At 43.4% G+C, this 13,505-nt stretch overlaps 2 protein-coding genes across 2 annotated transcripts in view; both read left to right on the top strand.

Moving 5' to 3' along the window:
- The window catches only part of LOC115147147 (collagen alpha-1(I) chain-like), a 71,224-nt gene extending 64,645 nt beyond the window's left edge, over window positions 1-6,579 (top strand). Inside the window, exons 54-58 of the mRNA XM_065004600.1 lie at window positions 4,880-4,933; window positions 5,152-5,205; window positions 5,806-5,823; window positions 6,085-6,138; window positions 6,448-6,579. Coding sequence (XP_064860672.1) covers window positions 4,880-4,933; window positions 5,152-5,205; window positions 5,806-5,823; window positions 6,085-6,138; window positions 6,448-6,579 — 312 coding nt within the window. The remainder of the gene's footprint in view (window positions 1-4,879; window positions 4,934-5,151; window positions 5,206-5,805; window positions 5,824-6,084; window positions 6,139-6,447) is intronic.
- Window positions 6,580-6,612: 33 nt separating this feature from the next.
- LOC135562382 (collagen alpha-2(V) chain-like) lies at window positions 6,613-13,505 on the top strand. Its single transcript, XM_065004676.1, has 5 exons — window positions 6,613-6,774; window positions 8,725-8,834; window positions 9,608-9,688; window positions 9,862-10,044; window positions 10,246-13,505. Exons 1-5 carry the CDS (start codon window positions 6,615-6,617, stop codon window positions 10,447-10,449), a joined length of 738 nt encoding a protein of 245 aa, XP_064860748.1. The 5' UTR covers window positions 6,613-6,614; the 3' UTR covers window positions 10,450-13,505.

Below are 13,505 nucleotides of genomic sequence, written 5' to 3'. Positions count from 1 at the left end.
ACGACAAACAAGCCTTGGTGTCAATCTGGAATGCAAAGCTTATCCTAGGTCAACACTCCTACTCTGAGACACGACAAACAAGCCTTGGTGTCAATCTGGAATGCAAAGCTTATCCTAGGTCAACACTCCTACTCCGAGACACGACAAACAAGCTTTGGTGTCAATCTGGAATGCAAAGCTTATCCTAGGTCAACACTCCTACTCTGAGACACGACAAACAAGCCTTGGTGTCAATCTGGAATGCAAAGCTTATCCTAGGTCAACACTCCTACTCTGAGACACGACAAACAAGCCTTGGTGTCAATCTGGAATGCAAAGCTTATCCTAGGTCAACACTCCTACTCTGAGACACGACAAACAAGCCTTGGTGTCAATCTGGAATGCAAAGCTTATCCCTAGGTCAACACTCCTACTCCGAGACACGACAAACAAGCTTTGGTGTCAATCTGGAATGCAAAGCTTATCCTAGGTCAACACTCCTACTCTGAGACACGACAAACAAGCCTTGGTGTCAATCTGGAATGCAAAGCTTATCCTAGGTCAACACTCCTACTCTGAGACACGACAAACAAGCCTTGGTGTCAATCTGGAATGCAAAGCTTATCCTAGGTCAACACTCCTACTCTGAGACACGACAAACAAGCCTTGGTGTCAATCTGGAATGCAAAGCTTATCCTAGGTCAACACTCCTACTCTGAGACACGACAAACAAGCCTTGGTGTCAATCTGGAATGCAAAGCTTATCCTAGGTCAACACTCCTACTCTGAGACACGACAAACAAGCCTTGGTGTCAATCTGGAATGCAAAGCTTATCCCTAGGTCAACACTCCTACTCTGAGACACGACAAACAAGCCTTGGTGTCAATCTGGAATGCAAAGCTTATCCCTAGGTCAACACTCCTACTCTGAGACACGACAAACAAGCCTTGGTGTCAATCTGGAATGCAAAGCTTATCCTAGGTCAACACTCCTACTCTGAGACACGACAAACAAGCCTTGGTGTCAATCTGGAATGCAAAGCTTATCCTAGGTCAACACTTCTACTCTGAGACACGACAAACAAGCCTTGGTGTCAATCTGGAATGCAAAGTTTATCCTAGGTCAACACTCCTACTCTGAGACACGACAAACAAGCCTTGGTGTCAATCTGGAATGCAAAGCTTATCCTAGGTCAACACTCCTACTCCGAGACACGACAAACAAGCTTTGGGGTCAATCTGGAATGCAAAGCTTATCCTAGGTCAACACTCCTACTCTGAGACACGACAAACAAGCCTTGGTGTCAATCTGGAATGCAAAGCTTATCCTAGGTCAACACTCCTACTCTGAGACACGACAAACAAGCCTTGGTGTCAATCTGGAATGCAAAGCTTATCCTAGGTCAACACTCCTACTCTGAGACACGACAAACAAGCCTTGGTGTCAATCTGGAATGCAAAGCTTATCCTAGGTCAACACTCCTACTCTGAGACACGACAAACAAGCCTTGGTGTCAATCTGGAATGCAAAGCTTATCCCTAGGTCAACACTCCTACTCTGAGACACGACAAACAAGCCTTGGTGTCAATCTGGAATGCAAAGCTTATCCTAGGTCAACACTCCTACTCTGAGACACGACAAACAAGCCTTGGTGTCAATCTGGAATGCAAAGCTTATCCTAGGTCAACACTCCTACTCTGAGACACGACAAACAAGCCTTGGTGTCAATCTGGAATGCAAAGCTTATCCTAGGTCAACACTCCTACTCTGAGACACGACAAACAAGCCTTGGTGTCAATCTGGAATGCAAAGCTTATCCTAGGTCAACACTCCTACTCTGAGACACGACAAACAAGCCTTGGTGTCAATCTGAATGCAAAGCTTATCCCTAGGTCAACACTCCTACTCTGAGACACGACAAACAAGCCTTGGTGTCAATCTGGAATGCAAAGCTTATCCTAGGTCAACACTCCTACTCTGAGACACGACAAACAAGCCTTGGTGTCAATCTGGAATGCAAAGCTTATCCTAGGTCAACACTCCTACTCTGAGACACGACAAACAAGCCTTGGTGTCAATCTGGAATGCAAAGCTTATCCCTAGGTCAACACTCCTACTCTGAGACACGACAAACAAGCCTTGGTGTCAATCTGGAATGCAAAGCTTATCCCTAGGTCAACACTCCTACTCTGAGACACGACAAACAAGCCTTGGTGTCAATCTGGAATGCAAAGCTTATCCTAGGTCAACACTCCTACTCTGAGACACGACAAACAAGCCTTGGTGTCAATCTGGAATGCAAAGCTTATCCTAGGTCAACACTCCTACTCTGAGACACGACAAACAAGCCTTGGTGTCAATCTGGAATGCAAAGTTTATCCTAGGTCAACACTCCTACTCTGAGACACGACAAACAAGCCTTGGTGTCAATCTGGAATGCAAAGCTTATCCTAGGTCAACACTCCTACTCCGAGACACGACAAACAAGCTTTGGTGTCAATCTGGAATGCAAAGCTTATCCTAGGTCAACACTCCTACTCTGAGACACGACAAACAAGCCTTGGTGTCAATCTGGAATGCAAAGCTTATCCTAGGTCAACACTCCTACTCTGAGACACGACAAACAAGCCTTGGTGTCAATCTGGAATGCAAAGCTTATCCCTAGGTCAACACTCCTACTCTGAGACACGACAAACAAGCCTTGGTGTCAATCTGGAATGCAAAGCTTATCCTAGGTCAACACTCCTACTCTGAGACACGACAAACAAGCCTTGGTGTCAATCTGGAATGCAAAGCTTATCCTAGGTCAACACTCCTACTCTGAGACACGACAAACAAGCCTTGGTGTCAATCTGGAATGCAAAGCTTATCCTAGGTCAACACTCCTACTCTGAGACACGACAAACAAGCCTTGGTGTCAATCTGGAATGCAAAGCTTATCCCTAGGTCAACACTCCTACTCTGAGACACGACAAACAAGCCTTGGTGTCAATCTGGAATGCAAAGCTTATCCCTAGGTCAACACTCCTACTCTGAGACACGACAAACAAGCCTTGGTGTCAATCTGGAATGCAAAGCTTATCCTAGGTCAACACTCCTACTCTGAGACACGACAAACAAGCCTTGGTGTCAATCTGGAATGCAAAGCTTATCCTAGGTCAACACTCCTACTCTGAGACACGACAAACAAGCCTTGGTGTCAATCTGGAATGCAAAGCTTATCCCTAGGTCAACACTCCTACTCTGAGACACGACAAACAAGCCTTGGTGTCAATCTGGAATGCAAAGCTTATCCTAGGTCAACACTCCTACTCTGAGACACGACAAACAAGCTTTGGTGTCAATCTGGAATGCAAAGCTTATCCTAGGTCAACACTCCTACTCTGAGACACGACAAACAAGCCTTGGTGTCAATCTGGAATGCAAAGCTTATCCTATCCCTAGGTCAACACTCTGGAATTGGTGTCAATCTGAATGCAAAGCTTATCCCTAGGTCAACACTCCTACTCTGAGACACGACAAACAAGCCTTGGTGTCAATCTGGAATGCAAAGCTTATCCCTAGGTCAACACTCCTACTCTGAGACACGACAAACAAGCCTTGGTGTCAATCTGGAATGCAAAGCTTATCCTAGGTCAACACTCCTACTCCGAGACACGACAAACAAGCCTTGGTGTCAATCTGGAATGCAAAGCTTATCCTAGGTCAACACTTCTACTCTGAGACACGACAAACAAGCCTTGGTGTCAATCTGGAATGCAAAGTTTATCCTAGGTCAACACTCCTACTCTGAGACACGACAAACAAGCCTTGGTGTCAATCTGGAATGCAAAGCTTATCCTAGGTCAACACTCCTACTCCGAGACACGACAAACAAGCTTTGGTGTCAATCTGGAATGCAAAGCTTATCCTAGGTCAACACTCCTACTCTGAGACACGACAAACAAGCCTTGGTGTCAATCTGGAATGCAAAGCTTATCCTAGGTCAACACTCCTACTCTGAGACACGACAAACAAGCCTTGGTGTCAATCTGGAATGCAAAGCTTATCCTAGGTCAACACTCCTACTCTGAGACACGACAAACAAGCCTTGGTGTCAATCTGGAATGCAAAGCTTATCCTAGGTCAACACTCCTACTCTGAGACACGACAAACAAGCTTTGGTGTCAATCTGGAATGCAAAGCTTATCCTAGGTCAACACTCCTACTCTGAGACACGACAAACAAGCCTTGGTGTCAATCTGGAATGCAAAGCTTATCCTAGGTCAACACTCCTACTCTGAGACACGACAAACAAGCCTTGGTGTCAATCTGGCAAAGCTTATCCCTAGGTCAACACTCCTACTCTGTCAATCTGGAATGCAAAGCTTATCCTAGGTCAACACTCCTACTCTGAGACACGACAAACAGGCCTTGGTGTCAATCTGGAATGCAAAGCTTATCCTAGGTCAACACTCCTACTCTGAGACACGACAAACAAGCCTTGGTGTCAATTTGGAATGCAAAGCTTATCCCTAGGTCAACACTCCTACTCTGAGACACGACAAACAAGCCTTGGTGTCAATCTGGAATGCAAAGCTTATCCCTAGGTCAACACTCCTACTCTGAGACACGACAAACAAGCCTTGGTGTCAATCTGGAATGCAAAGCTTATCCCTAGGTCAACACTCCTACTCTGAGACACGACAAACAAGCCTTGGTGTCAATCTGGAATGCAAAGCTTATCCTAGGTCAACACTCCTACTCTGAGACACGACAAACAAGCCTTGGTGTCAGGTTTAACCTCATAGAGAAACGACAGACAGGTTTGTCAACATTCCAGAAGTGTGACGTTGCCTATAATGCTGTAAGTAGGACATGGGCTGTGACAAACAGACTGACCAGCTGTATGTTTTACAGGGTAGTCAGGGTCCTGTTGGGGTGCCAGGACAGACAGGCCCAAAGGGAGATCAGGTGAAACAACATTATCTCAACACACTCTTCCTTTCAAACCATCTATAGCAAGAACTCTCTACGATAAGCACCATAGCCATTAGTGACAATTACCAAAAGCCATGAGGCTCATTGAACCAATAGTGATCTATCAGAGTTATTTTGCTTTCTTTTTCTTTCTGAAAAGATTCATTGATAACTTTTTAATCAACGTTTCATGATCTACTATTTCCAACCAGGGGAATATCGGACCTTCTGGGCCAAGAGGAACACCTGGGATGCCAGGACTACCTGTAAGAAACCCTTCCTGGATCATCTCAGAAATACCTTCCCAAGCCCTTTCAATCCTCTCAAATGGCTCCCTATTACTTAAGTAGTGCACTACTTTTGACCAGTGTCCATAGGGCTCTGGTTGAAAGTAGTGCACTATATATGGAATATGTGTTCCATTTGGGGCACAGGGAATGTAAAATCATAGTTCTTTTGCAAGGACAAACGAGCGCTAGACCACTAAGTCCATCATTCAGCCACATATCTTAACAACCCCCATGTCCATTAACCATCAAGACCAAGACTCGGCCTAAAAATAAGTTATTATGATGATTATGATCATGCCTAGAATTCCTTTTAAATTGCAGACTCTTATATAAGTCCATTCCTTTACTTTCACCAGACTGTCCTGCCATTCTGCCGTTCTCTCCGAGTTTAGCTGTAGATTATTACTCTGTTCAACTCGCCATCGCCTCGGCTCTTAGAAGCAGTGAAGCTGGAGCTAATGTGATCCTAATGCAGTGAGTCAAGGCATTGCAAGGTTGCAACAGCTGTTAGTGCAGAGCGGTGCGCTTCCGACCTGCGACTCAAACTCATCTCCTTTTTCTTCTCTCGATCTGTAGGGTTTGTTTGGAGAAAAGGTATGATATAACAAATGAGTTTCTTGTTTTCTCAACATTTCAAAACCAAACCCCACGTAGAGCTGCGTGTTAGCTTTTTCTCACAGTGAAAGCAAACATTCACAAGCACATATGTCATCACAATGGAAAACACAGAGGGGAAAGTAGTGGGATAGTACTATAGTGTGCATTTCCTTATCTAATTACATTTGAATATGGCGTAGTAAGTATGGAATGGTAGAAATCCACTCTCGTCTCACTATATGGCCTGTATGTCCATAGGGTTTGAAAGGATTTGAGGGATATCCTGGGGAACCTGGTAAGAGGGGCCTGCCGGTAAGTGGCACTGATTTCATACGTAATGGTCAATAGTACATTTCGTCAAATGCTGAAGATTGACCACAGAGACAACAACAAAAAAAGATTGCATCCATCACACAATAACCTCCCACTTAGGGTTACACAATTCTGATTATGTTCCCAAAATTCCCAGATTTTCTAGAAATACTTGTTGGAGGATTCCCGTATTTCCTGCTTATTCCCACACGATTTGAGGAATATTTCTGGAAAACCTGGGTATTTTGAGAAAGTTACTGGAATTTTACAACCCTAGTCCCACTCTTTTTTTTGTTGCATTTGTTTCAGGGGGCACCTGGACTCCCAGGACTTCCAGGTCCTTCAGTGAATCTGACCCTCACTCAACTCAAGGCAAGTCATTCATCTTCGGCAAGTAGGACTGTGTCCCAAAATGAAGTGGTGGAAGGAATAACTCCATAATGATCATATCGTTCTCATCACCATTGTAGGACCTGATGTATCTGTCAGACAAGCCCAACTACCCCCTGCTCCAGACCCTGCTGGACTCTCTACACCAGGACCTGAGGCTGCTGATGGACCCCCCTGACGGCAGCAAGGAGCACCCTGCCACCACCTGCCTGGAGCTGCGGCTCTGCCACCCCGATTACACCAGTGGTCAGAAACCCTATCTATCCCTGTATTGTACAGCTGAAGTCAGAAGTTTACATACACTTAGGTTGGAGTCATTAAAACTTGTTTTTCAACCACTCCACAAATGTCTTGTTAACAAACTATAGTTTTGGCATGTTGGTTAGGACATCAACTTTGTGCATGACACAAGTAATTTTTCCAACAATTGTTTACAGACAGAATATTTCACTTATAATTCACTGTACCCAATTCCAGTGGGTCAGAAGTTTACATACACTAAGTTGACTGTGCCTTTAAACAGCTTGGAAAAATCCAGAAAATTATGTCATGGCTTTAGAAGCTTCTGATAGACTAATTGACATCATTTGAATCAATTGGAGGTGTACCTGTGGATGTATTTCAAGACCTACCTTCAAACTCAGTGCCTCTTTGTTTGACATCATGGGAAAATCAAAAGAAATCAGCCAAGACCTCAGAAAAACAATCGTAGACATCCACAAGTCTGGTTCATCCTTGGGAGCAATTTCCAAATGCCTGAAGGTACCACGTTCATCTGTACGAACAATAGTACGCAAGTATAAACACCATGGGACCACGCAGCCGTCATACCACTCAGGAAGGAGACGCGTTCTGTTTCCTAGAGATGAACGTACGTTGGTGTGAAAAGTGCAAAATCAATCCCAGAATAACAGCAAAGGACCTTGTGAAGATGCTGGAGGAAACAGGTACAAAAGTATCTATATCAACAGTAAAACGAGTCCTATATCGACATAGCCTGAAAGGCCGCTCAGCAAGGAAGAAGCCACTGCTCCAAAACCGCCATAATAAAGCCAGACTATGGTTTGCAACTGCACATGGGGACAAAGATCATACTTTTTGGAGAAATGTCCTCTGGTCTGATGAAACAAAAATAGAACTGTTTGGCCATAATGACCATTGTTATATTTGGAGGAAAAAGGGGGAGGCTTGAAAACCGTATAACACCATCCCAACCGTGAAGCACGGGGGTGGCAGCATCATGTTGTGGGGGTGCTTTGCTGCAGGAGCGACTGGTGCACTTCACAAAATAGATAGCTTCATGAGGAATGAAAATGATGTGGACATATTGAAGCAACATCTCAAGACATCAGTCAGGAAGTTAAAGCTTGGTCGCAAATGGGTCTTCCAAATGGACAATGACCCCAAGCATACTTCCAAAGTTGTGGCAAAATGGCTGAAGGACAACAAAGTCAAGGTATTGGAGTGGTCGTCACAAAGCCCTGACCTCAATCCTATAGAACATTTGTGGGCAGACCTGAAAAAGCATGTGTGTGCAAGGACACCTACAAACCTGACTCCTTTACACCAGCTCTGTCAGGAGGAATGGGCCAAAATTCACCCAACATATTGTGGGAAGCTTGTAGAAGGCTACCCAAAACGTTTGACCCAAGTTAAACAATTTAAAGGCAATGCTACCAAATACTAATTGAGTGTATGTAAACTTCTGACCCACTGGGAATGTGATGAAAGAAATAATAGCCAAAATAAATCGTTCTCTCTCTCTACTATTATTCTGACATTTCACATTCTTAAAATAAAGTGGTGATCCTAACTGACCTAAAACAGGGAATTTTTACTAGGAATAAATGTCAGGAATTGTGAAATACTGAGTTTAAATGTATTTGGCTAAGGTGTATGTAAACTTCCGACTTCAACTGTATCTATCTGTGAGCCAAAGCCCTTTGTGCTGCTTGAAAATACTCATTAATGGCCACAGCATCCTAATCCCATGGCTCCCAAGTTGTCAAAGCAAATTAGAAGCACGGTAGAGAAAGACAATGTTATCCATTGTATGGCTAGTTCTCAGAGGAAGATCTCATAGCTCTTTAGGAGTGTTGTTGCACATCATAGCGTATGACGACTAGTGAATATACATGAATGTTACAGGTCAGAATGAGGATACACTGAGATGATGGTTGCTCTTTGTCTGTACAGGGATGTATTACATTGATCCTAACCAGGGCAGCACTGCTGATGCTCTCCTGGCCTACTGCAACTTCTCTGGTACAGCCGCACACACCTGCCTTCACCCCAGAGACGCCCAGGTAGACAATAACATCATCAGTACCCCACACATCTCACCTCTCACCCTCACACCTCTCTATCAAACCAACAGTGGGAATAATCCTGCAACAAATGGCTACAGAATAATGAGATGCTGTCTGGGCGAGCAGAGAATAAATCCATTTTTAACGGGAATCCAATTTATATTTTTTTTTTTGCCTTTGAGCTAAATGCTAATATCAAGAACAGAGACTGTCAACAAACACATTTTTAAATATGCCTCCAGGTATCAGTGTAAACTTTTTAGAATTCATGCCATCGACCAGTGTGTATCTGACAATTGAGCAGATCCTGCAAGCTAATATCCACAATCATATTTATACTTAATACCATACGCATAATTGTCACACCCTGACCATAGTTAGCTTTGTATGTTTCTATGTTTTGTTTGGTCAGGGTGAGATCTATGTTACATGTCTAGTGTGTTTGGCCTGATATGGTTCTCAATCAGAGGCAGGTGTTAGTCATTGTCTCTGATTGGGAACCATATTTAGGTAGCCTGTTTGGTGTTGGGTTTTGTGGGTGATTGTTCCTGTCTCTGTGTTTGCACCAGATAGGGCTGTTTTGGTTTTTCACATTTCTTGTTTTGTTAGTCTATTCGTGTATAGTTTCTTTATTAAAATACCATGAATAATAACTACACTGCGTTTTGGTCCGCCTCTCCTTCAACTCAAGAAAACCGTTGCAATAATACATAATCATATTTATACTTAATAACATACTCATAATACATCATATTGTTTTATACCTAAAGATGCCCACGAAGGCCTGGCTTATGGATTCAGAGACAGACAGCTCGTTCCAATGGCTCAGCAAACAGGAACAAGGATTTCAGGTTGTCAGTTCTCTCTACTTCTCCTCTGAAATATACTCTCTCCAGTGTCAACTATTCAATTTATAGTAACAGAAAGCTAATTCAATTGCAACTGCATCAATTGAGTGTATTATATGTGTCTCTCATAGCAGAGTTCTAAAGCATAATGTCTCCCTTTCTGCCACCACTGGCAGTTCTATTATCCAGGGGCCAATGTGGTCCAGATGCGTTTCCTGAGGTTGCAGAGTTGGAGAGCCTTGCAGAAGATCACCTACACCTGCCACCCGGGACACAGACTGGGCCACACAGCCAGGGAGGTCAAGTTCCTGACAGACACAAGGAGACAGAGTTACTTAGGAGCTCTTAACGACTGCATTGTAAGTTTGGTTTTGTGTCATTTGACTAAGTATTTCACTTACAAATACGTTAGAGTTATGCACTCCTTGCTAAGAGTGACAATGGGATGTCACAAAAGATAAAGTATGAGAAATAGGATTTTAAAATATAGTTTTTCATGATCGCTGATGTTTATTTTTGGCCAACTGCGTAATTGTTTTTCTGTGTTTGTGCTGTGGCAGCCGGGAGATGAGGTGGACTCGCTGGAGCCGCGGGAGTTTGTGCTGTGGCAGCCGGGAGATGAGGTGGACTCGCTGGAGCCGCGGGAGTTTGTGTTTGAATTTGAGGACCTCAACCTGCTTCCTGTGAGAGATGTGGCTGTGTTCGGGGGCGGAAATGTCACGCGCGAGTTTGGCTTCACCATCGGGCCCGTGTGTTTCAGCTAGAGAGGGAGACATGGGGCACATAGGCTCATTTCCCACCCCCTTGGACTCACCGAGGGAGGATAAGAGACTGTGTTCAGGACCCCAAAACAGCCGGAGAACAAGAAGACAAAGGGAATCAATCGTTCTGGCATTTTGTGAGGGCATCACTCCTCTTTCCATTTGATATTTTTGGTGGAGATCAATCAATTCTCTAATTGACTGGCTCCACATAAATTACTCTTTGAGCGTGCATCAATTTCCAAAGTTCTTTCGGACAATTGTGTTTTCGTTTACAGAGACGTTTATCATGTAATGAATAATTTATATAATGTTGTTTTGATTTCTATATAAAATGGTTATTTTTTAAATCTTTTTCCATTTGTTTTCACAGCAACAGTTTATTATGATTTTTTACGACCTATTTTGTATATGAACAGTCCTATGCCCTAATGGTCTGTTTTGTGTCCGATGCAGTGGATTCAACCTCTCACCAATGTGGACACAGCTAACGTTGTCCTATAGATCATCACTGACCTTCCCAAAGGTGCTCACTGACAAACCACTGCGCCAAGGAACTCGCTTTTGCGTTGTTTAACTTGTTTCTTTAGATTAGATAATGACCAACCTGTTCTAAAACCCTGATCTCTTGCAATTAACTGATTCCCTCCCTGTTGGCAGTGACGGAGGCACAAAAAAAACTATTTCAGCCATCCTTGACATTTGTACAGTTACTGGCCTATTTTTTATTTGTAAAAAGCCATGCACCGCGTATTATCAGTGCTCATTCTTGTGGTACAGTCTCAGGTGCCGTCTTGATATTCAACATGGCACTGAAGCTGCTGTGCACACTACGTGATATATACTACGTGCATTCAAAACATAACTCAATTGAAGGGCTATAGATCTATTTCAGGTGTTCTAATAAAGAGGCATTATGTTGGACTGCTGGCTCTCCCGCCCAAGCACTTTAGCACTGGGCAATTGCTTTCCAAGTCATCATTTCATTCAATCAATTAGCCTAAGTGAAGAAGCAGCATACCCTGTCCCTGCAGCTGCTCAGCAATGCCAGGATTGCTCAAGAGGTGGGTGTTCATTATTGGCCTGTGTTCACAAAGTGTTTCAGAGTAGGAGTGCTGATCTCAGATCAGTTTAGCCTTTTAATCATAATTATATGGACCGGGGGACCTGATCTCAGATCAGTTTAGCCTTTTAATCATAATTATATGGACCGGGGGACCTGATTGTGGATCAGCACTCCTACTCTGAGACTCTTTGTGAATATGGGCCATTGAGAGCAGTGCATTTAATTTCTTTCCATCATATTTTTGATCATAAAGAAATTCAGTATTGTAATTGTCTGTCTATACTTATGTAGGAACTTGAATTTGAACACCCTTTGGTCCTGAGAATTTGCAAACTTATAGTCTACTAATGTCCATTAATTATAATCCACATAACAATTCACATTTCATGTTGCTGCAGGATTATTTTCCTCCTGTAGCGAACTGGTTCAAATTAAGATCCTACATATGCACACTATATATACAAAGTATGTGGACACCCCTTCAAATGAGTGGATTTGGCTATTTTAACCACACCTGTTGCTGACAGGTGTATAAAATTGAGCACACCGCCATGCAATCTCCATAGACAAACATTGGCAGTAGAATGGCCTTACTGGAGAGCTCAGGGACTTTCAACATGGCACTGTCATAGGATGCCACCTTTCCAACAAGTCAGTTTGTCAAATGTCTGCCCTGCTAGAGCTGCCCCAGTCAAATGTAAATGCTGTTATTGTGAAGTCGAAACGTCTAGGAGCAACAACGGCTCAGCCGCAAAGTGGTAGGCCATACAAGCTCACAAAACAGGACTACCGAGTGCTGAAGCGTGTAAAAATTGTCTGTCATCAGTTTCAACACTCGCTACCAAGTTCCAAACTGCCTCTGGAATCAACAAGCACAATAACTGTTTGTTAGGAGTTTCATGAAATGGGTTTCCATGGCCGAGCTGCCTCACACAAGCCTAAGATCACTATGCGCAATGCCAAGCGTCGGCTGGAGTGGTGTAAAGCTCGCCGCCATTGGACTCTTGAGCAGTGGAAATGCATTCTCTGGAATGATGAATCACGCTTCACCATCTGGAAGTCCGACGGATGAATCTGGGTTTGGCAGATGCCAGGAAAACGCTACCTGCCCCAAAGCATATTGCCAACTGTAAAGTTTGGTGGATGAGAAATAATGGCCTGGGGCTGATTTTCATGGTTTGGGCTAGGCCCCTTAGTTCCAGTGCGAGGGAAAGCTTAACGCAACAGCATACGATGACATTCTAGACGATTCAACTTTGGAAACTAGTGTAAAGGCTGTTTTAGCAGCAAAGGGGGGACTTACACCACATTAATGCCCATGATTTTGGAATGAGATGTTCGACGAGCAGGTGTCCATATACTTTTGGTCATGTAGTGTATGTGTAATGGCCAACCAACGAACATGGAATTCAGGAAGGTCTCAGGGAACATACAGTATCTTTGCATGCAGTAGCTTGCATTTAGGAACATGTATAATGTTCTGTCTTATAAGTACTCAACTTCCAATCAGTAGCCACCTCCCATAACAAACTCCAGGAAGAACATTCCAAGCATTGCAGATAGAAATGTTTCATAGAAGGGTGGACATCACTATGTGGAGTACAAGAACAGTGTCCTTTCTAGTGTACAGTAGGGCTTATTTTTATCAGCAAAATATTGTATTTTTCACTGTACACACTTGGATCACTGATAGGTAATGACATTCCTTAGGCTCCTACGGCTGTTGGTGTTTTTGTAAAACAGTGTATAGGGGTTCATCCAACCCTAAACACATGCAATTACTAGCCTAACATCAACATTGAACATGATTGCCTTAGCTGGCTGAGACTGATCATTGGTGCTTTTTAGTTCTTGTTTTGTACAAATCCTCATAATTTGAGATTTTGTTATTACTGTCTTGAAATTATATGCTGGACATTTTTATACCTGTGTATAATGCAGCAGCTCATTCAAAGAAATGTATCAGCTGAATAAAAAAAATCACATATCAGTA

This window comes from Oncorhynchus nerka, linkage group LG19 (assembly GCF_034236695.1).
Source record: "Oncorhynchus nerka isolate Pitt River linkage group LG19, Oner_Uvic_2.0, whole genome shotgun sequence".
Taxonomy (NCBI): domain Eukaryota; kingdom Metazoa; phylum Chordata; class Actinopteri; order Salmoniformes; family Salmonidae; genus Oncorhynchus; species Oncorhynchus nerka.
This window is presented reverse-complemented; position numbering and strand designations above follow the sequence as displayed.

What these genes read in the sequence shown, in the direction of transcription:
- LOC135562382 (XM_065004676.1), top strand. Translation starts at nt 6,615, where the DNA reads ATGTATCTGTCAGACAAGCCCAACTACCCCCTGCTCCAGACCCTGCTG. An exon ending in TTCACCCCAGAGACGCCCAG is followed by an intron (nt 8,835 to 9,607) that starts GTAGACAATAAC and finishes TTATACCTAAAG; the next exon opens with ATGCCCACGAAGGCCTGGCT. An exon ending in GAGCTCTTAACGACTGCATT is followed by an intron (nt 10,045 to 10,245) that starts GTAAGTTTGGTT and finishes GTGCTGTGGCAG; the next exon opens with CCGGGAGATGAGGTGGACTC.